General features: G+C 42.0%; 1 protein-coding gene across 9 annotated transcripts in view; it reads right to left on the reverse strand.

The window, feature by feature from the left end:
• The window catches only part of UBAP2 (ubiquitin associated protein 2), a 79,482-nt gene that overhangs the window by 48,407 nt on the left and 3,213 nt on the right, over positions 1 to 27,862 (reverse strand). For 5 of the 9 annotated variants that reach the window (XM_083402706.1, XM_083402708.1, XM_083402704.1 and 2 more), the window contains exons 2-7: positions 9,595 to 9,734; positions 8,313 to 8,390; positions 7,728 to 7,838; positions 2,976 to 3,129; positions 2,096 to 2,173; positions 367 to 421 (exon numbers count right to left, since the gene is read on the reverse strand). In XM_083402706.1, the coding sequence (XP_083258832.1) occupies positions 367 to 421; positions 2,096 to 2,173; positions 2,976 to 3,129; positions 7,728 to 7,838; positions 8,313 to 8,390; positions 9,595 to 9,693 (575 nt within the window). In that variant the 5' untranslated portion in view covers positions 9,694 to 9,734. Of the gene's footprint in view, positions 1 to 366; positions 422 to 2,095; positions 2,174 to 2,975; positions 3,130 to 7,727; positions 7,839 to 8,312; positions 8,391 to 9,594; positions 9,735 to 18,035; positions 18,167 to 27,862 lie in introns of those variants that run through there. The other 4 variants (XM_083402710.1, XM_083402711.1, XM_083402703.1 and 1 more) reach the window with 3 other exon arrangements.

Genomic DNA, 27,862 nt, shown 5'->3' on the forward strand with positions numbered 1-27,862 from the left:
ATTTGATAGAACAAATTCTCATCTTGGGTTTATGCTTACCTCAGGCAACAAATCGGCTGCTTGAGGTTGTCAATCCCTCTCTGCCTCCGGACGTTTTGCTGAATTACTCAAGAGTTTGCCTGTCAGGCTGTAATAGTGAAGGCACCCATTTCACAAGGACTTGGGTGTTTCCACTGCCTCACTTTTATAAAGTTTCCTGATATCAGGACGAAGGCAGTCAATAAGTCCTCTCAATACAGTCAAACATTTAACAGATTCTCCATTACATGGATCTGTGTAATTTCTTTAATACAAAGTTAAGCAGCGTTGACAGGTCCTATTTTAGCTGATATATTTTCTTTCACTGACATGGTGTAAAGAACCTACCCCATGCCTTGGGCTGAAAACCTCCCTGCTCCTCTTCCTCTGCCGCGTCCAAATCCTGTGGGGAGGAAAGAGCCTCATTTAAAGGTGAAAGAGGGATAAGCTGAACATTCAGCTCCCAAGGTTTCAGGAGGGTCAACTTGAGATAGTAGGGTTCAGCCATTTCTCCTCTTCTCATTTCCTTCAGAAACAGCACATTCACTTCTTAAACAAGGAAGCAATACAACATGACAGCAGAAAAGAAACTCTTTTTCTATCCTATTCATAAATACCTAGAGGAAAACCCAGATAGTGGCAGTGTGGTGCAGTGGTTAGAAGACTGGGAGTCCAGAGTTGACATCCCCACTCAGCCATGAAGAATGACCTTGGACCAACCACTGTCTCTCCACATAACCTACCCCACAGGGTTGTTGTGGGGATAAAATGGGATGGGGGAGAACTTATTCTTTTACCCTGCAGCTGCAAGCAAAGGAGACTGGGGGAGAGTTATCTTTTAAAGATGCTAGATCCAGTTTGAAAACAAACCCCTTTGTCATATGTCAATACTGAAGGTATAAGTAAGTATATAAGATTTCAGCCAGGCCCTGAAACCTATTTTCCAAGGTGGCCCTCTCCACAATTTGCAGGTTAGGATCCAATGATTCTCACCCACTGTGCCTCAGTCCCCAGAACCAACTTATATGGTCTTCAGTCCTATAGCTAGGGAACTATACACTCTCCTCAGACTCTTACTCTAATGTTGGCCCCTCTGCATGGAAGCTTGGTACTATGAGCAAAGAGCCAGCTAAAATAACAGAAGGCTGCTGGCCAGCTGGGGTGGGAGCAGGTTAGGAAAGGATAAGAAAAGTCTTACTTCAAACAAACCCCTTCCTCTTTACCCACAATCTCATCACAAGCCCCCCACCCACCTGCCTGTTCTTTCTGCAACCTTCCAGCAAAATAATCTCTCCATATATGAAAACACTACACTGTTATCACTAGTCTACAAGGACATCTTCACAGCTGCACTATTTTGAAACACTGAACTGAAGACAGCCTAACCAAACACATTTCTGCTTCCTGAATTCTACAAAGGCTGCTTTTAATCATGTGGTCTGGAAGAGCCACCAACACACCAATCAAGGGTGACAAACTGGACCCAAAATACAAAATGGATTAGATGTTTAAAAATGCAGGCGGGAGCTATCAGCCTTCAAGCCTCAGCATTTAATTTGGCCATGCCCTGCACATGGACACAATTTACAATACAAGCCACATGTGAAAGGGTGATGGCATGCTTCAGCTATGAAATACAGCAGGGTATTCTTCTGCATGTTTTTTTAAAAAAGATACTCCCTGAGCTGAAAGTATTTCAGGCTTATCTTGCATCAACTGCAAAGGAGGTGCTGGTTTTCAGCCATGTCCCAGGATATTCTTAAGCAGGAAGCACCAAGATCCTAGTGCTTATGCCAGTAGTTAGGCCACATTCACATGGACAAAATGAAAACAGCACTCAGGTCCTGCTTAAGTGGTTCCCCTAGACACTGGTTGGCCACTGTGAGAACAGCCTACTGGGCTAGATGGTTGCCTGCATGGCTCTCAAGTCCTGCAGCCCTTTAGGGGCAAGAAAAAGAATTATCAGGCAAGTAGAGCACAGGGTTGGAGGGTGGAGGGCTCTTAACAGAAGCTATTTCTTGCAAGGTTCCTTTTTCAAGGAGAAGGGGAAACAAAAATATTCATAGGTTTGTCTTACCTCTCCCTCTGCTACGTTTCCCACGATCAGAAGGCCTCTCTCCTTGGCTGTTATCCACTCCATTCTCCTCTACTCTAACTAGATGTGGAAGGAGAAATACAGAAAGCAAAACATTACTACATACAATTTGATAGCATGCCCACTCGATCAGGCTTTTTGTTTTTCAACTGCGCAGGAGACAGAACCACACAGCAAGAATGGAAAGGGTGAGGGGTCCTAACAAGACACGAGGATTTGGACTTGCAGGTGCTACTCTGCCTGTCACTAAGAAGCCTACAGAGATAAATGGTTTGATGATATCATGCCCAAATCTTTCCACAAGCTCCTGCCTTGAATATAAAATGTCTTTCCTTTTATCAAGCTATATATTTTAGGACTCTGTGTTCAATATGCACGGCACTGGCCTTGTTTTTATACTGTGTTGCTGTTTCAGAGTGTGTGTGATGAGCATTTGCTGTTTTTGAATATTTGTGAGCCGCTTTAACAGCTCCCTTGAGGTTGAAGAGTGAGCAGGCTATGTGCCCATATTAAAATATTTGATCAGCTTTCAGACATTTTTCATGTGCCCATACTCAATACAGAAAATACACCCCATTATTATTATTATTGTTGTTATTATTATTATTATTATTATTTGAAGAGGAGAAAAGCGTCATTAAACCAAGCCAGTATCAGGTTCTCATGGCCGTATAAAATGTACCCAAACTAGGCAAATCCTTTTATTGAAGAGAAACAGCTCTGCGTGCCATGGTTTGTGGTTCCTCCCCCAGTGCTCTACTGCAAACATACAACAAAGCAACTCAAGCACAAGACGCTCCTCTGTGAACGCAAAGGCAAACTAAGGCAACCGCGTTCCTAGGAGCAAGGTGCCTGCGCTTACACTCTCGACCACGGCTGCCCCCTCTTCCTCGTCTGCTGGAACTTCCCCGTCCACGGCTCACTTCTCTGTCCCCTCGCTTTTCTCTGTTCTCTTTGTTTTCTGAACTCTCTTTTCCAAGACTTTTCTTCTTTCCTCCCACTGTCTCCCACGAAGTCTATTTGGGTGGAGAAGGAAAACACAGAACAATTCAAAAGGGATTTAAAGACTGCCTTGAGAAGATCTTCCAGTATAAACCTCTAAGCTCTATGGGAACCCTTTACAGCCCGTCAGACATGCAAGGTCCATTGTCAAACAAACCCTCGGGGGCACCTGCAAAGCCTAGAAACCATCAACACTAACCCAGCATCCTTGGAATGGAATTAATCCCTGTGGCATTTTAATGGCAAAACATTTTTACAGGGACAAACTTTGTGGCATTAAAACAGGGTCTTAACATTATTTACTTATTTATTTAAACTATAAATAGGCAAATCAAGATCCAGACCTCACACACCCAAAATACTATAGTCCTGATTAAAATCACCCCTCTCATCTATGGCTATTTGGCACAGGAGTGAGGCTATCACTCATGCCAAATATTATCAGAGGTGGGTTGCTGTTTTTTGGCAAAAGCCTGGTTATCTACTTTTTTAAAAAGTCCATACAACGTTAAGCCACATGTTTAATACCATGTAGGTGTTTGGCTCATAGCCTCTTTAATGGCTAAGGCAGGACATATTTAGGCCCATTTCATAAGCAGATATCAACATGCCCACGATCACCGGCACACCTGTGTCTGAGAAGGGGATGGAACCCAGAACTGAAATCTGCATCCCCACCCTCTTATATCAGCCTTCCCTGACCTTGGGTCTCTAGATATTGTTGGACTATAACCCACAACATCCCCCAGCAAGCATGGCCAGTGGACAAGGGGCGTGGGGGTGTAGCCCGGTTGCACCTGGGCTATGCTAATATCTCATGACTGACTTTGGTATTGTATCCCAACTTGTCTTGAGACACATTCCCGCATTACGGATTAGGGTACAAAACCCTACCATTATACTCTGCTGCCTCATTTCATGTGGCCCCCATGGATGGTGGAAGTGGGGATTTTTTTGACTGCTCAAGTCTTGCAACAACTGACAACACTCACATGTTCAACGACAAAGGGGGGAAATTTCCCAGAATATCTTGTCTATTGGTTCTTGAGTTGTGGCACATGCATATGCTGGTTAAGCAGCAAGAACTGGCGGGCGGGGAGGTGAGTTTTGCTGCTTTTTTGGACTAATTTGTACTTTATTTTTATCCACTTTCCAGGCAAATACTGTCTCCAAAAATGTCTCATATCAGTTCAAACAAAAACGAGATGCTGTTCCACAAGACACAAATGAGAAGGGAGTGGAGGGAGAAGGTGGAAGGAGGAGATCAGTCTGACAATGCCAATGGTGGTATATAAATGACGACTGGAAATCCAGTTGGTGCCAGGCTAGTCTTCGCTTGAGAAAGACATGCCCAGAGCTTTGTCACTCAATTATTAATTCAGAATGAATGTAACATACAGGTATTTGCTTGATCTGCATAGCTTAACCTGAATTACAAGGGGAATATCCTGGCCCAGCCAGGACTTGTCAAAGAGCAAAGCATAAATCCTAGCAAAATATACCAAGAAAAATATATGCACGTCTCAAAGTTACTTGACTACCAACATGCTTTCCACCAATGTCATCTCTCCCTAACCCCCAACTCAATAGCCAATTTGCCAGCAAGCAAAAGAGAATCTAAATGAATCTTTCCTGCACCCACTAAGAGGCCCAAAAAGCTTTTGCTTTTCTTATGTTCCAAGGAAAGAGAATCCCCTCTGATGCTGGCTCATGGAGCAGTTGGGGCGGGGAATGAGATTTAGGTTCCCCCCCCCCAACAGTGTGCAAATCAGCCCAGGATATGACGGGGAGGAAATACCAGCTGTTTTTACTCTAGAAAGTCCTGATTTAGGTAATGTACAGTCTCACTCCACATATGAGAGTGAGACTATGAAGAAGACTTATGTCTCTGTTGTCCCAATTCAAAAGGTAGATAGTAAGCTCAAGGGGGCATCACAGTCCCTCACAAACATATAGTGATAGGTTTTCTTGTTTTATCGTAATAAAGCAGGCAGAGAGCTCTCCACCCTCATTCTACACACAGTGAGCCACAAAGGTCAGAAGTGGGGCTGATTTCTTATCGAAATTCTACAGGGCAGAAGAAATAGTAGAGGAGTATAAGCTGCTGAACACAGAATTCAGCTTCCAGAGAATCTGAGCTCCTATTTTTCAAGTTCCTACACCTTATGTTGCAAACAGATACTTGAGTGTGTGGGAGCAATGCCTACTAATATCTCAGAAGCCAGAGAGGTGGTTGAAAAATTATAGAATTGTAGGCCTGGAAGGGACCCTGAGAGTCATCTAGTCCACCCCCTGCAATGCAGGAATCTCCTCTAAAGCATCCATGACAGATGGCCATCCAACATCTGCTTAAAAACCTCCAATGAATAAGAGTCCACAACCTCCCTATGGAGTCCGTTCCACTTTCTAACAGTTCCCAAAATAAAGGTGGGGGGAGCAGCTTAAAATACCCCGTACAATTCATTGTCCTCCATAACTAGCAAAACTGGAATTAGGGAAGAAAGAAAAAAGTAAAATTGGAAGCTTTAGTTTTCTTGGGGCCTTATTTTTTAAAACCTCAAACACAGTCCTATGCAGGAATAGTCAAAGTTACATTTGAGAGCCCCAGTTGAGCATTTGCATACACCTTCACATTACAGAACCCTGGTAGCAAGTATCACGGGTCAGGGATAGTTCATCCTAAGCAGGTGCACAAGTTAAGTGCTTTGCCAGTTTTCCAGGGCAGACCTCCAGTTCACCTGCTCCTTTAGACTTAGAGGCTTCCAGGCTCTCCAGATCCAGGGTCAATGTCCTGTTTGTTTGAAGAAAACTGCATCAGAAATTCTAACTGGTAGCAGGACAGAAAGATGAATCTAGGTGATAATTACAGTGGATTGCTTTTTAGCATGTGGCACTCTAAAACAGGGGTGGGCAGGAGGGAGATAGTAAAACAGGGGTAGATTAGGGTTCTACCAGTAAATTTGCAGTGGCTCAGCAAGGATTCTGACACTAAATTATTTAATAAGAACAACAAGACCTTTTCCTCCCTTCTAAATTAGGCTGCTGAGCTGAAGAAAAGTGGCTGGGGGGGGTGTGAATTTATGGGGGAGAGCAGATTTTAGTGTAAGCTCAGTCCTGGTACTGAAAACAATTTCCTGGGCTCAAAATGAGGACTCCCCTACAAAGAATCCTTTTCCTGAATTATGAGGTTATTGCCCCCCTCCCTGCCACTATTTTATACCCGGCTTTGGCTGGTGGATCTCAGGGTTCTAGTAAAATTAATTGGATCCTCACAAGCCTGGTCTGCAGACTCCAGTACCTGAACAAACTTTTGCAGGAACCAAGTCTAAGGAACTGAGGCAGATAATGGTGATGAGGGATGAAGTTCTAGGCCTAACACACAAAATAAAAACTGACAAAACACCAGGTCTGAATGGCATCCACCTGAGAGTTATCAAAGAACTCAAATGAGTAATTGCTGAACTTCTAACTTGTTCCTCAGATACTTAACTGGAAAACTGGTAAAAAGTATTGGTAAAGATAAAATAACCAAGCACAGAGAAGAACAAGCCTTGAGGAAGCTGAGCCAGCATGGCTTTTGCAATGGCACGTCCTGTCTCATGAACCTATTCAGAATTATTTGAGAGTATCAACAAGCATATAGATAGAGGTGATCCAGTTGGCATAGTGCACTTGGACTTTCCAATAGCTTTCAACAAAATACTTCACCAAAGACTCCTGATTTGAGTAAGCTTACTAGTCATGGAATAAGAAGAGAGACTTTCTTGTGGACCAGTGAGTGGTTAAGTAACAGGAAACAGAGAGTAGGAAAAAATGGACAGTCCTCCAGACGGAGAGACGTTGAAAGTGGAGTCCTGCAAGAATCAGTATTGGTACCTGTGCTTTTTAATCTGTTCATAAACAATCTAGAGCTAAAGTTGAGCAGTGAGGTGGCCAGGTCTGCTGATGATACTAAACTGTTCAAGGACATTAAAACAAAAAGACTGAAATGTTCCCAAAGCACCTCTCCAAACAGAGATCATTAGGGTAGCAACTGAAAAATAAAACTTCCAATATTATAATATCACTATACAATCTATGGTGTAACGACATTTAGAATACTGTTTATACAGTTCTGGTCACCTCTACTGGTGTGCTATGGGATAATGTTATTACCTAAGACTAAAGAGCATCAGAAATTGATACACAGAGATGTTATGGCTGTGACAAATCAAGCCACCACTTTGTGACTGTGATGTCATGCAGCAAAATAACCTCAGGCTACTTAAAATTCACCAGCTCTTTCCAGTGTTTAATTTCTTGGAAAGTTATTGACAGTAGGGCTCAAATCTGTTTAGAAATCATTTCTTTTGCCAGTGATAGACAACTGAATTCCTTACAGTTAAGATACATGTTAACTGAGTGAGCTGGGGGCCAATTTCAGAGTTTCACTAGTTTTAAAGGTTTTTGAAACCTACATATAACAAAGTTGTTTCTAAAACATAAGTAATTGACATCTTTCTTAGCTTGGCCACAGCTTTTCATTCCCCAATGAAAAGCAGGAAGCCTCCACGTATTAACTCTTCAGGCAAGGCTACTCTCAAGGCTTAAGAAAAGGATCTAGAGTCCTTACTGTGTCAGAGTTCCCTTCCAGCAAGATATTGATTGCTCTGTTTACATCTCCATTACAGTCATGTAGAGCCACTATGCAATCATCCTGATTCTTCCCAGTCACTTCCATAAGCTGGAAAAAAACACAAATATATGAGTCACGTTAAAGAGACCTTGATAACACAACAAAGGGAGTCCAGGCAACAAGTGGAAAAATAGGTTAAAAATATACCTACAATTATATATATACACACACACCATCCCAAAGGCACTGAGTGGGTAGCAATACAAGTTGCCCCAGGCCTCAGACAAGCTCTGCATGGGCCTGGTTATAGCACTGTATTCAGCTAAGTTTCAGTTAGAGTGGACCCACTGAAATGAATGGATCCAAGTTAAATGAATGGATCCAAGTTAATCATGGCCATTAATTTCAATGAGTCTACTCTGACTGAAACTTAGCTGAATACAGTTCATAATTACTATTATTCAAGCTGAAGTTTTAGTAAGCAAGTGGACTTGAAACAGGCTTGAGGTAGCAAAGGGTATTCTTCACCAGTCCATGAAAGCCAACCCGCCCACTCAACAGGGACAGGGGGAAAACATATACCTGCTTCACTTTATCCTCAAAGTCTGCATCGTTCTTATCGTAGATCATCTGAGCAAGGCGAATTTGTTCCGCTGTTGCCTGGGAAGCACAAACAGATCGGTTATAGAAATACACACGCAAAGCCAAAATTTTCCCCAAATGCTTGAGTCTCCCGTAATTTGTTCTTTTGTTCCAGGGGTGTGGAACCTGCGGCACTCCAGATACAGGTGAATTACAACTCCTATCATCACCTGGCCATGCTGACTAGGGTGGACAGGAATTGGGAGTCCAACATCACCTGAAAGTCTACTGGTTCCCCACTCCTATTTTATTTTTAACTCCAAGGGAAGAAACATTGAGGCATCCTTCCCTATCTAACAAGCCCAAACTACAGATTGCAGGCAAATATAAGAAAAAAACAACCAGTGCCGATCCCTCACAGAACAGTTCTTAAAGCAGATAATTTAGCATTGAACACAAGACAAAGTTGTTAAGTTTTATCTAAATTATCAAAGGAACCACTGTTCGGGTGCATGGCCTATTATGAGCCCTAATTAGAGAACTACAACCCCTGAATTTCCTGCCCATTTTTTGCCTAATTCTGTCACTCAATCTTTGCACACAATTTAATTCAATAAAGTGTTCATTTCAGAGCACTGGCATGGTTCTGGCTGGTAGAATGGGGCAAGGGGTACTGGTATTCCCCCCACTGCCCAAACAGGAAAAAGCCACCAGAAATAAAGGCTGGTGTTCTTTTAGCCAATACATCTAAGAAAGCAACCTTTAAACAGTTAGGCATAGTGATGTGAGGTGAGAATATTCCTGCTAGAAAATTCTCCAGAGAATACTCCCCCAAAACTGTAAATTCTAACCTAAGAACCAGTTTTACAACCCACATTTTAAAAATCTAGTAAATAATAAGTCAAGCTGTGATATTGCCAGTGTAAGTAATGAATAATGATTTTTTTGATCCAGTTACATTACTGGGCATTGTGTCATGCACCATTGGCAGTTCTGAAATGTCAGCTACAGAAAACTTTTTTTTTTTTAAGTTTTAAAAATTCATTTAAAATTTGAGTAAAATTTGAACTTTTAGTTAGAGCAAAATTTGAAAGGCTACGGGTTTGCAATCCTAGATTGGATGGTAAGCACTCCTAATTCAAGTAGATAAGATGAATCTTACGGGCTGTCATGTGTATAAACCCACTGAGCAATAGTATTTTCAACATCATTTCTTGATCTTGATTAATTCTTACAGGTTCAGAATTACCGATACACGGATCCAGAATACCCGCATCCCTACCTGTACTACTGGTTTCTGTGGTTGCGTCAGCTGCGTGGCTGAAATCTGCGCTTTGTCTCGAGTGCCCCGGGTACGTTCACTGCCCACCGAAGTCATCATATACAGTATATACAAAACAACGTATGTACAAAATAGAAAATCTGAAAAGAGAGAGGGAAAATCCAGCTGAGTTAAGCACTGTTCCTAATATGAAAAACTGGCATAAATGACAGTATACAGATTAACACAAAAGAGAGCTAATTATGTTCATATCCCAAGTAGCAATGTGACATTTTTTTATTTTTATTTTGCACACATGGGAAGTAGAAATGCATTTCCTAAAAAGTCTGGCAAGGCAGTACCTCAAAACTCCTATCTGCAGAGCAGGTCGGGGCCAGGGTCCAAAAGGCTACTTTGCTTGAACACTGAGAGATCTCAGACTTCCTTTCCTTAAATAAGAGGCTCAGGTGACATTTTAAAAGCTGCTTTAGGAACCTACCCCAACTTTAAAAGTGGTTTCCCGTGCAGCACAGAAGTCGAGCTGTCTAGAAACTGCAAGCCCAAAATCCACATGAAGACAGAAAATGGGTTGTGCGGTTGTTTGCATTTTTTGTACCTAAAGATTTCCTTTAATGTGGTCCATATCAGCTGCTACCACATGAGATTAATGAGATGACTCCCATCAAGGGTTCTTCACCACAAAGGATGGGGGGACATCTGAATTAACTCTGTTTCTACATTATCCAAGGCCTTAACTCCTTTTAATATCAGTTCAAATGGCAAGTACAGTTGTACCTCTGGTTGCGAACGGGATCCGTTCCGGAGCCCCTTTCGCAACCTGAAAGGAACGCAACCCGCATCTGCAGGTCTCAATTCGCCGCTTCTGCACATGCGCGTGACGTCATTGCGCGTCTGCGCAAAGTAACCCTTTCTGGTACTTCCGGGTCACCGCGGGACACAACCTGAAAAAACGTATCATGAAGCAAATGTAACAAGAGGTATGACTGTGGAGAAAAGTGAGGTACGAGTAAAGGTGATTTAAGAAGAGCTACCTACTCCTATTCCACTTTTTCTAATTGTAAATTCATGTGCTCATATGTGGGGGGGGGGGCTGCCTCCACACATCTGAACATAGGTGTAATCATGGCTATGGGTGGTCACAGTGGTCCTTTGACCAAGTGGCTTAGTATCTCCAAATCTGGGACAGCTATTAACCAAATGAAAAACAAGGAAGCCAGTGGACCTGATGGGATACCTGCTGAAGTCTTCAAAGTCGGTGGAGTTGAACTTACACAACAACTTCACAAGCTCATCAAAAAAATCTGGGAGAGAGGAGGTCCCAGTGATTGCTTAGGTCAAAGCAACATACCAGAAATGAGCAACCTGTGGGATGTTGCCATATGCAAACAGTAACAACTGCAAACACAAACTCGTAACATTTTATCTATTTTATCTATCTGAAGAAGTCTTACACAGCATTCTACAGTCATCTGACATTTCACTGCGGACTCGTGCAAGTCTCACCAGCATTCTAACTAGGGCTGATCCAAATGCCTTAGTTTCCTCAATTTCCCAACATTTCATGGATCATAGGTGGGGTGTGAAAACCCACCCAAAATGTGGGAGTGAAGGAAGGAAGTCATTGGACTGGCTCATACGATGACAGGCAAGAACTACCCCACCTTGAAGTCCTGAGAATTTCATTTAGAAGGAAACTCTGACAAAGCTGGGTGTAGCTTTGCACAGTCTTAATTTTAACCTCCTCTTCCAGCTATTAACAAATTTAGCTTTTATTAGCCAAGCCTATATACCCAGCAACTGAAACGTTGAATGCAATAAAGAAAAAATCACTCCAGAGATATGGCAAAACAAACAAACAAACAAACCACCACTTCCTTGAGCTCTTGCATAGTTAACTAAAGAGAGCTGCCTGTACCTGGAAATGGCTGCAGGATCTGACCCAGAAGACCACATTCCATTATGACCGAACCTGGCAAAGCCCAGCTTGTCTGCTACTTTGAAGATGATCGAAGATCACCTACTCAGCAGAGTTTTCACTACTTGAGGCCCATTTGCAAAAGCCATATAACGTGATAGCAGTATGGAAAGGAAGAGGCATAAAGTGCTACTTGTGTGATACGATGTGCAGAAAGTCTATAGCTCAAGCTTTTCTGAGGTACTGCTTAATCTAAGACATGAAGCACACCCAATTTGACTGCTCATTTTAAGGCAAGTGAGGGCATTCATAAGGTCACAAAATACTAACTTTATGCCGCCACTAGAATGTTAAACTGGCCCTTTGAACTGGCCCCAATTCTTTTGCCAGAACTATTCACAGATAAATTTTGCTGTACCTTCACCTTCCACTGAAAGGGCTAAAAAGTTGCTCCCTAAAAATCTGCAATGATGCCTAGATTCTGTATCCAAGACCTTTCAAGATTTCTGAGGCAATAAGGGCTTACAAGGAGCTAGGTTTTCCCTTTCACTGTGCCATTTCTTCACTGCAGCTTCCACACATTTCTTACCCGTTATCTGCAACCATCTAACAGTTCCAAGGCTATTAGAATGTAACTGGTCTGTTCTCTTATTGTAAGGATGTTTTCCCGTTCTTTTGTTTTGGATCTTTTTTGTACTGGAAAGGCAGCTTTAAAAGCTGGAATTTATTTATTCAGGTTGGAGCAGAGGCAATCTGCTTATGACAAGGTTGCTATATAAAATTTTAGGTTATACACACACAGCAGACACATACTCCACAGAAAACCAATCCTTCACCCTTCAAATTTTAGGAAATATTCCCTGGGAAAATTACACATAATTTCAGCACACAGAACAATCCCAAAAAGCCACCTTGGCTCTCCTAATAACTCTAAATATTCCCTCTACAGAATGAAAATATATTGGAGAAACCTTTTCCAATTTCTACCTGGTCCAGGAGGCAGGGCCCAGACTCGCCCAGAACAGCTAAAAGGCTCCTGGGGAGGCCAGAGGGACATTGCTGCTCCCTGCTGCAAGGAGGCTGAGGGCACACTCCACAAGGGGTGTTCGAAAAAGGGTGAGAGGCTGCCAGCTCTGCATGCAAAGGGTGACATAACTGGGCTCCTGAGTCCCACAGAGGTGCCGCAGAAAGAATGCAGTTGGTCAAGGGACCCATGAACTCAAAAAGGTTGAAAACATCTGCCTTAGAGAAAAGAGAAGCACAGAAATGCATTCTTCCTCTCCCCTGACTCCACCTGAAGAGGAAAGATTGGGTAACATGGGGGTTGCTGTACTCATAGCACCATCTCCAGGTCTCAGAATGCAGGCCTCTGGTTCAATTGTGTGTTTTAAGAATTAAAAACAACAACAACAACAACAACAACAACAACAACAACAACAACTGCGGAAGATTCCCCTGTTACAAGGTATAGGTCAAGTAGAAGCAAATAACTGAACATTATAACAATCGTTCTTTTAAAGACACATACTCCTCCTGAACTGGAGCAAGAAAATCAGGCTCTTATAGAACCTATAATTCCTTTACAATAGTGATGTGGCAGAGGGCAGCATTTTGTACTCCTAAAATATGTTTATAAATGGCATTGCGATGTTCCTGCTAGAGGATGGAAGACTAAAAGCCTATTATTAATGCTCCAGGTCTACTCAACCGAAGACTACTTTAACATGCAACTCAGCATTACAGGAACAAGCAGGTAATAGTGTTCTTATACCTAGGGTTTGAGCTTTTGAGTTTGGAGAGGGGTGGCACACTGGAAGGAGATTGAGGGGAGAGAAGAGAATCATTGTGTGTGGAAAGAGAAGAGGATCAGTCAAGACCTAAAATCTCAGCTAGAACTCAAGTTCTGGCTATTTTATACTTTTAAGATGGCTGGGTCTGCTTGGCCTGTTTCCTTTAGGCTTCAAGGATGGTATGGATTTTTTCAGAAAAACCAAAAGTATGAGTTGAAAAGTGGGGTGAAGAAATGAGAAACATTTCATACAGTCCCGAAACAATTAAAAAGAAGTCATAGTTTTAAAAAATCAGCTATGGGTTGGCTTAATGTGAACAAACAATATGATGGTGCAACACTTCTGAGATGCTTCTGCTGCACTCCTCCCCTACCCCAGCCACACTCTGGCTTGTTGTGGTGTCCAAGCTGAGGCTTATGGTGTGTTGCTCTCCACCATGGTTTATTCTTAGTCAACCGCTCATGGCTAAACCATGGGTCTAGGTTTGGACATCACAACAAGACAAAATCCAGCTTTGTTTCCCAGCATCACAACAGCAGCAAGAATAGGCAAGGAGCACAATAACTTTTCAGCAGCGTACGTGGGCATAAGTGTTGTTTTTTAACTGTGGTTTAATGCAACATGCAATCTAGCTCAGCCTGTGCCCATGGGGCCAGAGACTAAAGATTGTGAGGAGAGAAGGTGGATGTGGTTATTGTTTAACATTTATATTTTGAACCCAGATCTTAGCCTCTATCCACGAGACCATTTTAAATTTCAAGTGAGCCAATAAACCAGTGTTCCCCAGTCTGGTGCCCTCCAAATGTTCTGAACCATGACTCCAAACAGTCCCATTCAGCTGTACTTCAAAACATCTGGAAGGCACCGGATCAGCGAAGGCTAGACGAAGCACTCGGCTTTGAATCCTACTCAAGAAGCCTAAGGCACAACAGCTACATGCAGTTGCTAGGAATTTACATTTAAGAGCAAGATTCTTATAAACCTAACAACGTACAAGGAAACAAAGTGCAGTGAGCCAAGACTAGAACATTGCATGCTTTTGCCAGATGAGGGGAACAATTCGTGTGTGTTCTGCTTACACACAAGCTCATACGCTGCACTCTCCTGAACTTTCTAAACTGCTCCCCCTCCCCCTGGAACAAGTTTCAAATATTTCCCCAGAATAGAAGCAGAGAAGCAACGCTTGCTAAAAATAGCCGAGCTGAGGGCTCAGAAGTTAATCGGGAGATCACAGATGACCATACTCCCAATGCCCCTGGCCAAGAAGCATATATCTGCCCCTAATGCACAAAAGTAATGGGCAACATCAGCTGGTTGAAAGACAGAAGAAGGAAGGGACCAAGAGAGCCCAACTGCCAATGTCAAAAAAGAACAAAAGGTTTCAGCAGCCGGGGACTAATGCTAGGAAGGTTAGCAGGCCATGTATACGCTACATACACATTAAACTTTTAAGGAACCTTGGGAACTGTTGCTTTGTTAGTGGCACAGGAATGAAAAGGAGCCTCGGCTCCCTCTGCCCCCTAAAAAATAAAACATTTCCCAGAGTTATTTATTTACAGTATTCAGTAAAATGCATACACCACTTGACTGTAAAAAAATAAAACCTCAAAGAGGTTTGCAAAGAGAATAAACCATATTATCAGTAGAAACAGTTAAAAACTACTATTTAAAACATAAAAAACAGCAATAAACTAAAAATGAATTAGAACACACATAAGCATTCTACATACAGTCATACCTCAGGTTGAAGTAGCTTCGGGAGAAGTATTTTCGGGTTGCGCGCTGTGGCGCCCCGGAAGTAATGGAGCACGTTACTTCTGGGTTTTGCCGCTTGCGCATGCACAGACGGTCAAAATGACGTCACGCGCATGCACGGAAGCTGCGAATCGCGACCCACGGACGCGGGTTATGTTCGTTTCTGGATGCGAATGGGGCTCCGGAACGGATCCCGTTCGCATCCAGTGGTACACTGTATCTGGGTAAGCTTGCCTAAACAAAAAATATTTTTAGCAGGTGTCAAAAAGACTACAGTGAAGGTGCCTGCCTGGTATCGATAAGCAGGGAGTTCCAAAGGGTAGGTGCTGCCACAATGAAGGAACAAGTGGAACAGGTATTATGTGGCACTTGTAACAATGCCAGGTCTGCAGACAGAAGTGGGCAAACTGGTCCCAAGCTAAAAGCAACACCTCTGGTGAATTATTTGATGGAAACCAGCAATCTAATTTAATAAAGTTTGGGTTTCTAGCTTAATTGCTACCACAAGCAAATCCCAGGTATGTTTTTATGCTGTCTTGCTTTATATGACCGACAGAATGTATAATGTTAAGGAATCTCACTAAGTCGCATTCCCTTATTTAGGCATCTGGTTGTTACCCATGGTTATTGGAAGCTGGGCATGACTAATCAGTCATCTGCTAGCCAACTCAGTGTTATAAAATATTCTAGGAAGACTTAAAATAAGACAATAAGGTATGAAAAGTCCTCTTCGGGCTCCAGGGAGGGTCTCCTCGCAAGCCACTAGGGAGGACTCTTCAGCTCTCTCCCACCATTTCCTTGTTTGACTCTATTTATTTCCTGACCTGGCGCAGACATAAGTGGGATGACACCTGTACTTTCAATCTTTACGGAGTTTTGGTACGACACAGCCTAGATGGCACCGTGACAGTGAATCATCCCAATACCACTCCAGACAGCCTGACATCTTGCCAAGTGTTAGGATGAGCTTTGTGCTGATGGGGTTTGCAACTCTGTAAGTGCATGAAATCCAACCCTCAAAGAACTACTTAGCAATCATCTTAAGAGCTGCTGACCAATAAGCACTACTTGAGTAAGAGCGCTCATTCCAAAGGAAAGGCGCAGCACTCTTGCCAAGCATGAGGTCTTCCTTCGAAGCCTCAGGCCCTCTGAATTCATCAATGGAATAAATGGGGCAAACTGGAGGGAAGGGGTTTGCAAACACTTGCATGTTGCTCAAAATGTAGTACAGCTCATTGTTGCCATTCATTCCCGCAGAGAATAGCAAAGTATCAAAACATATATTGTCTTAGGAACACTTTTCCTCAGGAACTTCCTTTCTGAGTAGTTTGAAATCCACAAAATGTCCACTAGAACATTTCCTGTGCAAATGCTTTTGAGTTGAAAGATTTCCCTTGCCATGAAGCTAACAAAGGAGAATAAATCTTTAGGAAACTCCAGCTACCACTGGAAATTTCCTTATACAAGGCAGAACAAGCACCACCACCTAGTATCTTTATCCAAACACAATCCAAATCCAAATACTTACTTTATGAACTCAAGACAATATCCTGAATCACAATCTATGCTAAACTAGGGCTTAGGTGTTGGCAGGGTTGCAGAAGCAGGAAAGGAACTGCTTGCTTGCAATGCTCTCAATGTGCAAAGGGACACTTGCTTGTTCCTGCTAAGCCATTGTTTACATTAGTATTAAAAGGTAAAGGTAAAGGACCCCTGGATGGTTAAGTCCAGTCAAGGGCGACTATGCGGCTGTGGCGCTCAACCAGACTAGTTGTTCATAATCATCCTGCTTTACACAGAGCTCAGTGGACAGAACATGGGACTCTTAATCTCAGGGTCATGGATTTGAATCTCCCGTTGGACAAAAAGATTCTGCACTGCAGGGGGTAGGACTAGATGACCCCTGGGGTCCCTTCCAACTCTACAGTTCTATGATTCTATGACTACTGAATGGAGCATTGCAGTGCACATTGCTCATTCTTATCACCATGGCACCTTCTGAAGATACCAGGCCTTGGGCTGAAAGCAAATTATGCAACAACCTTGCTGAAACTAAGCAGGTCTGGCCTAAAGATTGCCTGGATGGCAGCATGTCCAAGAACACAACGTATGAGATCTATCATTGAAGAAAGCAAGATACGCAGAAATGTAATAAAGAAGACCAAATCAATTGCTCACACTAAAGCTCTCTTGCAAATAAATAAATAAATGTAAACATGTTTCACTCTCTCACACATAGCTATAGGGAGAGAGAGGACTGACAAAAAAAATGATGATATAAAACCAGGTGTAGACCTTTTCAAAGTTTTGATGATCAAATGTTCATCTGCAGCGGACACTGAGAAATTCCTGGAATCATTTATTGGACAGTCTCATGCAATTTACTGGCAGAGCGGCAATGAGTTGTAAGTTACGGTAGTTGCTGTAACTCAAGGTGTCATCATAAATGAGTTGAAAAAGCAACTTCATAGGAACTTTGAATCACATGGTGACCCATTCATCACTCTAAGCCAGGGGTAGGCAACCTAAGGCCCGGGGGCCGGATGCAGCCCAACTGCCTTCTCAATTCTGCCCGTGGGCGGTCTGGGATTCAGTGTGTTTTTACATGAGTAGAATGTGTGCTTTTATTTAAAATGCATCTCTGGGTTATTTGTGGGACATAGGAATTCGTTCATTCATTCCCCCCCCCCCCAAGTATAGTCCAGCCCACCACATGGTCTGAGGGACGGTGGACCGGCTAAAAAGCTAAAAAAGGTTGCTGGCCCTTGGACTAGGCTATTAAGATTTTTATTCCGCTCCAATTCAATATCCAAATATATATTTAAAAAGATAAAAATAATGTCTACACTTTTTTAAAAAAATGTATATTAAGTATCACTTAGTACAATATCCTTTGTTCTCAAACTCGAGATGTAAACAATAGCAGCCTAATCACCACAACCCTTGAAAGCCAGCCCCCATCCCCACCCCAAAGTCCTTACCCTAACCTCTCTATGGTCCATCTTCCTCAGCAGCAAGATTGAAGACTAAAAACATTTACCTTCCTTTCTATTCTTTGAGACCTACTTGAGGCAAAACCTGATGCACAATGCCAAAGCCATAACTCTGGATTTGTGACATCATTCTGTTGTCACAGTAATTGGCACAAGGTCAGTACTGCAGAATACTCTTCAAATTCAAGACCGAATATTGCCGAAGGCAGGAGAGACCACTGACTGCAAATCAGACCATACAAATACAAATGCAACTGGATTTAAGTGGGCAAACAGGGATGTTAAAATTTTCGTTCTATTCCCTGAAAGCCTTATTTTCTCTAACTGTACTCAGCCTAGCCTATTCACTGCTGAATTACTACAGAAGCATGAAACCCTGGCAGAGTTCACACCACAGAAGTTGCTTTGTTGTTGTTGTTTAGTCGTTTGTCGTGTCCAACTCTTTGTGACCCCACAGACCAAAGCACGCCAGGCACTCCTGTCTTCCACTGCCTCCCGCAGTTTGGTCAAACTCATGCTGGTAGCTTCGAGAACACTGTCCCACCATCTCGTCCTCTGTCATCCCCTTCTCCTTGTGCCCTCCATCTTTCCCAGCATCAGGGTCTTTTCCAGGGAGTCTTCTCTTCTCATGAGGTGGCCAAAGTCTTGGAGCCTCAGCTTCAGGATCTGTCCTTCCAGTGAGCACTCAGGGCTGATTTCTTTCAGAATGGATAGATTTGATCTTCTTGCAGTCCATGGGACTCTCAAGAGTCTCCTCCAGCACCACAATTCAAAAGCATCCATTCTTCGGTGATCGGCCTTCTTTATGGTCCAGCTCTCACTTCCATACATCACTACTGGGAAAACCATAGCTTTAACTATACGGACCTTTGTCGGCAAGGTGATGTCTCTGCTTTTTAAGATGCTGTCTAGGTTTGCCATTGCTTTTCTCCCAAGAAGCAGGCGTCTTTTAATTTCGTGGCTGCTGTCACCATCTGCAGTGATCATGGAGCCCAAGAAAATAAAATCTCTCACTGCCTCCATTTCTTCCCCTTCTATTCGCCAGGAGGTGATGGGACCAGTGGCCATGATCTTCGTTTTTTTGATGTTGAGCTTCAAACCATATTTTGCGCTCTCCTCTTTCACCCTCATTAAAAGGTTCTTTAATTCCTCCTCACTTTCTGCCATCAATGTTGCTTAGCATTTGAATAGATTTCCAATGACACTAGGAGGTGCTGAAAAAGCAGTTAGGGGTGGGGAACCTCAGGACCATGGGCCAAACTTGGCCTGCAAAGCCGTTTCCCCAAAACCACACCCACCTGCCATCATATGTCATCAAGTATGGGGAAGGTAGATGTGGCTGCCAAGGCACCATCAGGAGTCTAAAATTGCACTGGCAAGGGAAAGTGGGCTTTGGCTTTAAGACCCCTGAGCTGATGGGTGGTAGAGTCAAAGCCTGCTGGGTTGGCTCTGCTAGTGAGATCTCTGAAGCCTCAAGTGCTTTAAAGCAGCGTTTCCCAACCTTTTCCCGATCACGGCCCCCTTCTGACCTTGTTTTCTTCCTGTGGCCTTCCACCCCGTCCTACCGGTAGAAAGGTAGCAATTTAAATGCTCTGTTTGTTAACAGAAATATTTTATTCCTAATTTCTATAATTTATACAAAATACAATTACATAAAATGATAGAAAAATAAAAAAATATTGTTGAAGCAGAAAAACATAGCTGGAAGGGACCCTAAGAGTCATCTTTCTAGTGCAACTTTCTAGTGCAATGTGGGAAACTCAGCTAAAGAATCCATGACCAATGGCCATCCAACCTCTGTTTAGAAACCTCCAAGGAAGGAGAATCCAGAACCTCCTGAAGGAGATCCATCTTCAATGTAAACACTTATTTGACCCCAGTTATTTGACAGAGGGGGAAAACTACAAATAACACTCCAAAAGCATACCCTCCAACATTACTCCAATGAAAATAAGGACATCATATACCATAATAATAATTTTACTATTTATACCCCACCCATCTGACTGGGTTGCCCCAGCCACTCTGGAAGGCTTCCAACTTATATAAAAACGTAATAAAATATTAAACATTAAAATAACTTTCCTATACAGTGCTGACTTCAGAGGGCTTGGGGGTCAGATAACTCCATACCCGCCAACATTTCTCTGCTGAAAATAGGAACGTCCTAAGGAAAAGTGGGACATTCTGGTATCAAATCAGAAACTGGGACTTCTCTAAATCCAGGGCTGTCCCTGGAAAATAGGGACACTTGGAGGGTCTGCAAAAGGGAGTTCTGTATATATGGGGAGGGGGGGAATTAAAAGCAAGTAGTCCTCTCTGACTTGGTGCAAAAATATATTGTCATCTGGAGGAGCCCTGGCTGCCTAGATAAAACACTATAGCCCCCCACCTTTACCTGAGAGTGAGGCCCACTGAGCTCACAACACTTAGTTATTTACTAGATACAAGTCAGCAGCACCAGATGACCCTGCTTGGTTAGGTGCTGGGGTGGATTGCACCCCGCGCCTTGCAGAGTCAGGCCCAGGCTGCCACCTGGCCCAGCACTGGCGGCACCTACAAACAGTGGTCAAAATGGGAGCCTCAGTGATAGCCCTCTCCTACTGTAAACAAACCATGACTATACAAATTCAATATAAAATGAAGTGCTAGGCCGCCCCCTGGTGGGCCACCCCCTTACCTGCTTGTGATCTGCCAAGCAGATAGCCAGCCAATCAGGATTTTTTTTTTTAAAAAAAAATATTTTCTTTTCTTCTCACTTCCCTCTGTGGGCCGCCATTTATGTAATTTTCACCTGTGGCCCCCTTGGAATATCCTGAGGGGGAGCATATGGCCCCCAGTTGGGAAACACTGCTTTAAAGCACCATACAAGGCTCTTTGCAAAGCCCTGTATGAATTAGACACCCCAACTTTGGGATTTCAGAGCATCCGTCACAACTGATTTCATTGTGGGCGGTTCACCTGTAAAGGCAATCAGTTCACCTGTAACTTGGCCCCAAAAGGTATATGGGGTACTAAAAGGCATTTCAGCCACAACACACCTTTCCCCCTTCTTCAAGTAAACTGGACTCAAACTGTTTAGGCTTTAAAGGTTAGTACCAGCACACACACAGGTTAGCGGAGTCTGTAACCTGAAGCGTATGTAACCCAAGGTACCACTGTACATGAGAGAATGAAGCTGGCAACAATAAATTAAAAACTGGTAAAGTACATTTCAGGGAATTTGTTAGAAAGGACAAGCTTTTTAACTGTGAGGGGGTTCACTATGAAGAGGCGCCCCGGGAGATGGTTGACTTGCATATCTTTACAACATGTGCCAAGGATATTGTAAACTTAAGACTTCCTTCCTTAGGCAAAAAGATGAGACACCCTAAGATTCCAGTTCTATTCTACAGCTACTTAGCTACCATAGAAATGACAAGAAAATTGAAATTGGACACCCAGGCTCAAAGGGAGACGAGAGCTGTGTTCCCTAAGCTGAGAGATAAATTCTTGAGCATATCTGTTCTGAGTGTGATTAGATCACTTCCTGACTCCTATGCAGAGACTGCAGAATTTTCCTCCTTCACTGACAGCTGACTGGAAGGGAAAATATCCAGAACCTCACAGGACTTTGTTTCTCCCAGAGTACTAGCATTTTTTTCAAGTCATACTAAAGTGCCATGGGAACCCTGAAGAAAAAGGACTTTCCAGAAGTTTCTGAAACGTTAGATGTCATATTTAAATAATATGCAGTTTTTCTACACAAATAGATATTGACCAAGGGTTTCAGGCATTATATCAAAGCAGTTAAATGAATCCAAGGCCAACTTCCCTATGATAATCCCCATTCAATGAGTCTTGAGGATGGCACCACAAGAAAGGTGGCTCTCGTTTTACATTTTTGTTCGCAGGTACACAATCCCATTGCAAAATACACACATGACCTATCAAGTGTGGAAGGCATGCAGATAACTCTCAGACTTGAATCTGGAGGTTTAGATCCTTTTCCCAGTCACAACTAGAGGTTTCTGAAGACCATTCATCTAACTGCACATGTGTGCATCCTCCAGCTTTGCCTTTTGTACTTTAGTATATATAGCCCAATGCAAAGTGAGACTCAGTCCTTCAATTGTGCATAGGTAACTGTAAAGAGGACTTAAAGAAACAGCATCAGGAAATACACTACAAAATTGATTTAGTGTCTTGAAGTTGTATCTAAGCAAGCTGTACTGTACATGAAACAGACTCACTGAAAATAGCGAACTCAAGTTAGTATCTTCCACTAATTTCAGTGTTTTGATTTTAAGCTGAACTTAGTTGGATACAACCCATAAGCTGATTTCCCAAGATGCTATGCACAATTCAGTATTCATATTCAAGCCATATTAATTGAAATAAATATATTGGTACATTTAACTTGGTGCTGAATTATACTACAAATTACAAAGGTTCCAAGTCTGTGCATGCAGATACAAAACTATTTTTATCGTGAGCAGGAAGAAACGTCCCACATACATTGGCGATGTTTGAAAATCACTTGCACTGACAAGAAAAGGTTGGGGCACCATGGCTCACTGCACATAAAGAATGCAACAGCAACCTTGATAAGTCCTTGTTATTCACATGATTTTCAAGGCGCAAAGCAGATGTGTGAGGGTTTACAAACTTCTCCTTGCCCCCATCCCACACTAAGTTCTCTTTCACCTGGATGAAAAAATGAAGTATGACCTAACTACATAATCTTCTAGCTGCTGCAACTCTAGACATAAGTTGGAAAAGAAACAGGCAGTGGTTGATAACATTTCAGGTATCAAAGTGGGTTCTTAACAGAAATTTCAGCAGTTAAAACAGCTTTCAATTTCTTACAAAGCTTTCTAACCCTTCCCGTAGGTAACAAAAGAAAGATAGTAACACGACTGCCAGTTATTACTACCCAAAGATGCAGTCTTTTTCTAAACTAGACAAAATGGCCATTTCTGGTTAAATACAGTACACTATAGCTCCTGCTGAAGCCCCTGGAACAGTGAACCACTTTATAATGTGCACCAATCAACATAACAATATCTTATGCACAAGAAGGTATCACAGACTTTCAGACAGGACAGAAAAAAGGCAAGATTCCTAGCCATTATCTGTTGTGTGTTCAAACATAGCAGAATAAATTTAAAAAACAACAACTTCAGATTACATACATGGGTCAAGCAACATGGAAATCTGTTCCAACCAAAACATTGAATGAATTTATTATTTCGGTCACAGACCAGTTCCAGCTCACATACAAAATCAGGGAAGTCATGAAACACAATAGGGATACATTTAAATTGGCAGTTCAGTATAACAGGGACAGTACAGATATAGCAGCAGTTAAAATATATAAATTAGATCTTACTCACTAAAATATAACCTGAAGTCTACCAAAACATGAAAAAAAAATCATACCACTCTATTCCTTTAAGTCTCTTTTACTATACTCAAACTCAGCCATCATCTAGCCTCTGTTCCACCTTGATACAGTATTAAAATAAATTAAACATTAACATCTGATCTAGTTTAGCTTAGTTGGCAGGCACATTCTAAACTGATCACATATATCTGTTATGTAAAGTATTGTGCTAGATTTAAACTTAAATGTTTGGGGTGGGGACTGTCTTCTGGTGCTGGGCTGCCCCACAGACCAGCTGACTTTTGCAGCATTGTAGCCAGACCAGCCAGCCAGATGGAGATGTTAGGAGGCAAACCTATATATAAAGGGGTATAGAAATGAAATGAATAACAATAATAATAGTAAACCCCATTACAAAAAAAAAGCTCCTAGACATTCTGTTGCAGTGACCATAACCTAAATTAAGGTGTCATCTGGCAATTAGCTTATATATCTGAGTTTCTAACACTGTAAAGAGTTAAACTAATAACCACAACAGCACCATTTAATCCAACAAAATGTATATATTCCATAATCGGTAAGTCACAAAAGAATATCAGTCGGGGCCCTAGGGCAAACTCCCTCTTCTCCTTAAGTAACCTTGTAGTGCTGAACAGATTAAACATTTTCAGCGAGAAATGCTGTTGCAGAACTGCATTAATAAGGATTTTCTGTTTAACAGCTGCCAAAGAGAACAGCCACTCTTGTATGAAGCTAATCTTACCACCAATTATCTAAAGAACTATGAGTCTTTTTCCTCATTAAGTCAAGTTATTTCAATGGCCCAGACACATAAATCAGGAAAATGTTTTTGTTCTATCCAAGTAACCAGATTCATTTAGTAGTTGTATCCTACAAACACTGATAAAACAGTATACAAAGCATAAAACAAGATTAAAACTCATCTTAAACTTTTTTAAAAAAGTAGAACAAAGAAAAAATCTCCACCCTCTCAAAAGAAATATTTAGAATTTTTTTTAAAAAAATAGGGAAAGATCAAAGCTCCTTCAATACTCCATTGATCTTAATGCAAGCTGTTCCACTTAAGCAGGTTAGCATCTCCTCCAGCTAATCTGTTAGAAGACTGAATTAAGTTGTAAGAAGGGTTCCACTGTCCAGTATTCCTCAAAGCATTTCTTGCAGTGACACAAATGGAAAATCTCAACAGCACACGATAGGAAATCCTCCTCCTACAATAATGTCAGCGAATGAAGTACAGAAGCCACCAGAAGCATTCTGGTATATTCTAAGGTTTAAAAGGTTTTCAGGTCTTCTGGAAGGCAGAAAGAGCACAGATGGTGTTTTCCTACCGTGCTATCTCTATTTTTCAAGGCTGTTGACTATATCAACTGACTGCCAAGGCTGCTTCATTATTCTCTTTCTTTCCTACTGCTATTCTGTTTTTACTTTCATTTTTGCATTTATATTTGTGTGGTATGATTTTTAACTGCTGGAAACTGGATTTGCTCTAAATGAACTAAGTTTTGCCTTGCTATGGATCTAGCAATGAACTGTATGATTTATGCCCTAGTAAACTCTACTAACGACATTTCCTGCATTCTGTGTCTTATTGGAATCCACGTGTCTGCCAAAGTTCCGCTACTCAGCTAAACAAAGGAGACGGAGGTGTCCCGGGTCTTGGGGCACTGGCTCACGACAAAGAATGGCACCAATCAACAGATATATGATCAAACCACAGACTACGCACAATGCAATATATACATGGGCAAACAATGTGTAGGATAAATGAAATGAAGCAATGAGGATACTGATTTATATAAGCTATAAGAATTTATTCTAAAAACATATGTTACACAAGCATTGTTCGATATTACAAACCAGGATTATATTTAATATTTTAATTCAAAATGAAGTCCATTAGGGGAAGTATCACTGGGATGGCCAAGCTCGCATTTTGCCAACAAGCAGATCCATGCGGATGCATAGCCCGCTACTGTATTATGCATTCATAGCAATCATTGTGGGAAACCCGTCTCCTAAAGATATGTACTACCAAATGGTGGCAGCAAAGTCAAGATACTCAGTAATAACTGGGTAATTTTGTTAACATGAAGCCAAAATCCAGACAACCTCACTTCCCGAAGCTCATCTTTGAGGGTCCTAGGACACAACAGCTGCTCCTTTTGCACAAAGACAACTTTGTGACTTCAGTTGCAAACAGGTTTCATGTCCATTCAAACTACTATTTCTTCAACAGAAATGCAGTCGGCAAATTTTGACTTCACAAACTCCAAATTACCCCGGCCTAAACTATTAACTAACCCTGGCAGCAGACCAATTGACAGTTTGCCACAAGGTGCTCGCTCATACAGGGTTGTTTTGAGCGATTATTACAGTTTGCCTCTGTTGCACAGTCACTCAAAAGAACACTCTGTACAAGCTCCTTGTGACAAACTGTCACTGGATTTCGCATCAGCTGCCACACAGCGGTCCCAACTGTTAAAATGTAAAGACTCAAGCGTTTCTGACGTTTGGTTACAAGTGACATCAACACAGCGTTTTAAAATGTCAACAAAAGTTGCAGGAGAGTTCATCATACCAATTAAGAATTAAAAGCACTAATTATTTTGGGTTTACTTATATAGCCCACACCCCACTTGTGGCCCACCAGTTGCTATTGGCTATCAGCTAATCAGAGGCAGGATGACATCACAGTATTATGTAGCCAATCACTGAGGACAAGTGATGCTGGAAATGACTATGAAAAATAGAGTACATCTAGGTCACCTCTAATCATGCCTTGATACTTCATAATTGTACAGCTTGCAGCTTTTCCATTTCAGTGTACAGTATAAGAATTTAGAACATTTGTGATTCACACACACACAAAGCCTCACTGCTACTTCACAGCTTAGAAAAAAGTAACTGGCGCTTATCGGTACTTTCATACTAGTAAGGAATAAAAAGGTAGCCAGAGGGAACATATTTCTGGAGCACACAGAAGAGCCTCTCGAGGAAGCAGCGATTCAGGCCAAAGGTAGTTTGCCAACATTAGAAAAGGCAACAAGTTTTCTAAAGTTTTCTGTGCTCCACTTCTTTTCCTGCTGTCAAAAGTTTTACACATCTTGTTCTTCCTACAATGAAAATCTAAGTCTCTTGTGCAGCTTGGAATACCGCAAACTCAGCATTAGAATATAAAAGTAAATTTAACAAAGGTATTCATAAAAACATCACTGATAACATCAATAAGTACTGATTATATTTAAAAGAAAAGTCATGTTGCAGAGGCCTGTCCAAAAGGACCCTCCATCATCCTTGAAAATAAAATAGCACCGTATCACAACACCCTCTTCCCACCTAGTGGCGCACTTGCCTTTCATACTAAAGCTTAGAGGGCAATGGGGGAATAGAGGTCACATGTTCCCACCAAACCCAATCCATTGCCCACTCAACAACAATGACCCTTTCTTCTTCTACTCTTTTGCCATCTAAGGGATTAGGAGTGAAATTGAGCTCGGAAGACGTGCGCCTCAGATATTCTTACTCCACCCAATTCTTCACAGTTTCCTAGTTGCAAGATTTAGGCAGTTTCACTTTCTTGTATTAGCACAAGTCTATTACCAGACACTGGCCGCCCCATTTATAACCTCACATTTAATATAGCATACAGACAATGCACAAGCTCAGACTTTGGCAGACCTGCAGAGAGAGGTGCCTGAGATCCAGAAGAGAAGACACTGCTGCTCCAGAGAAGTGGACACGGAGCAATGGATCCAAACTACAAGAAAGAAGATTCCACCTAAACATTAGGAAGAACTTCCTGACAGTAAGAGCTGTTCGACAGTGGAATTTGCTGCCAAGGAGTGTGGTGGAGTCTCCTTCTTTGGAGGTCTTTAAGCAGAGGCTTGACAACCATATGTCAGGAGTGCTCTGATGGTGTTTCCTGCTTAGCAGGGGGTTGGACTTGATGGCCCTTGTGGTCTCTTCCAACTCTATGATTCTATGAAAGTAAGTCTTTAAAGTGAAGATTTTCTCAATCCTGTATTTGACAAACACTGCATACAACAGCTCTGAATAAAGATATGTAGGAGGCTGCCTAGCAATGCAACTAAACCTATATGGACGGTTGCCAGCAAAAGCAACACAAAGAACCTTTAAACAGCCACTGAACAAGTTTGCTGCAAAAACAATATGAAACTCAGCCTCCCTATTTCCAAGATGCCCTATTTTTATGTTTAAAGAAAGATAATACAAGACAAAACACATTTGGAAACCTAAGATTTTTGAACTCTGCCTAGAACACTCTTAAATTCTAACTCAAATACATTTAAAGATATAACAACAACTTGGAACATATCTACTTATCTCTCAAGCGGAAAGGGCAAAAAGAGATTAACCTGAATTCCAGGCTTTCACCCAACTTGTAGGAAATAGCATGTTTAAAAAAGCA

Source organism: Podarcis tiliguerta, assembly GCF_965153285.1.
Source record: "Podarcis tiliguerta genome assembly, chromosome: 11".
Taxonomy (NCBI): domain Eukaryota; kingdom Metazoa; phylum Chordata; class Lepidosauria; order Squamata; family Lacertidae; genus Podarcis; species Podarcis tiliguerta.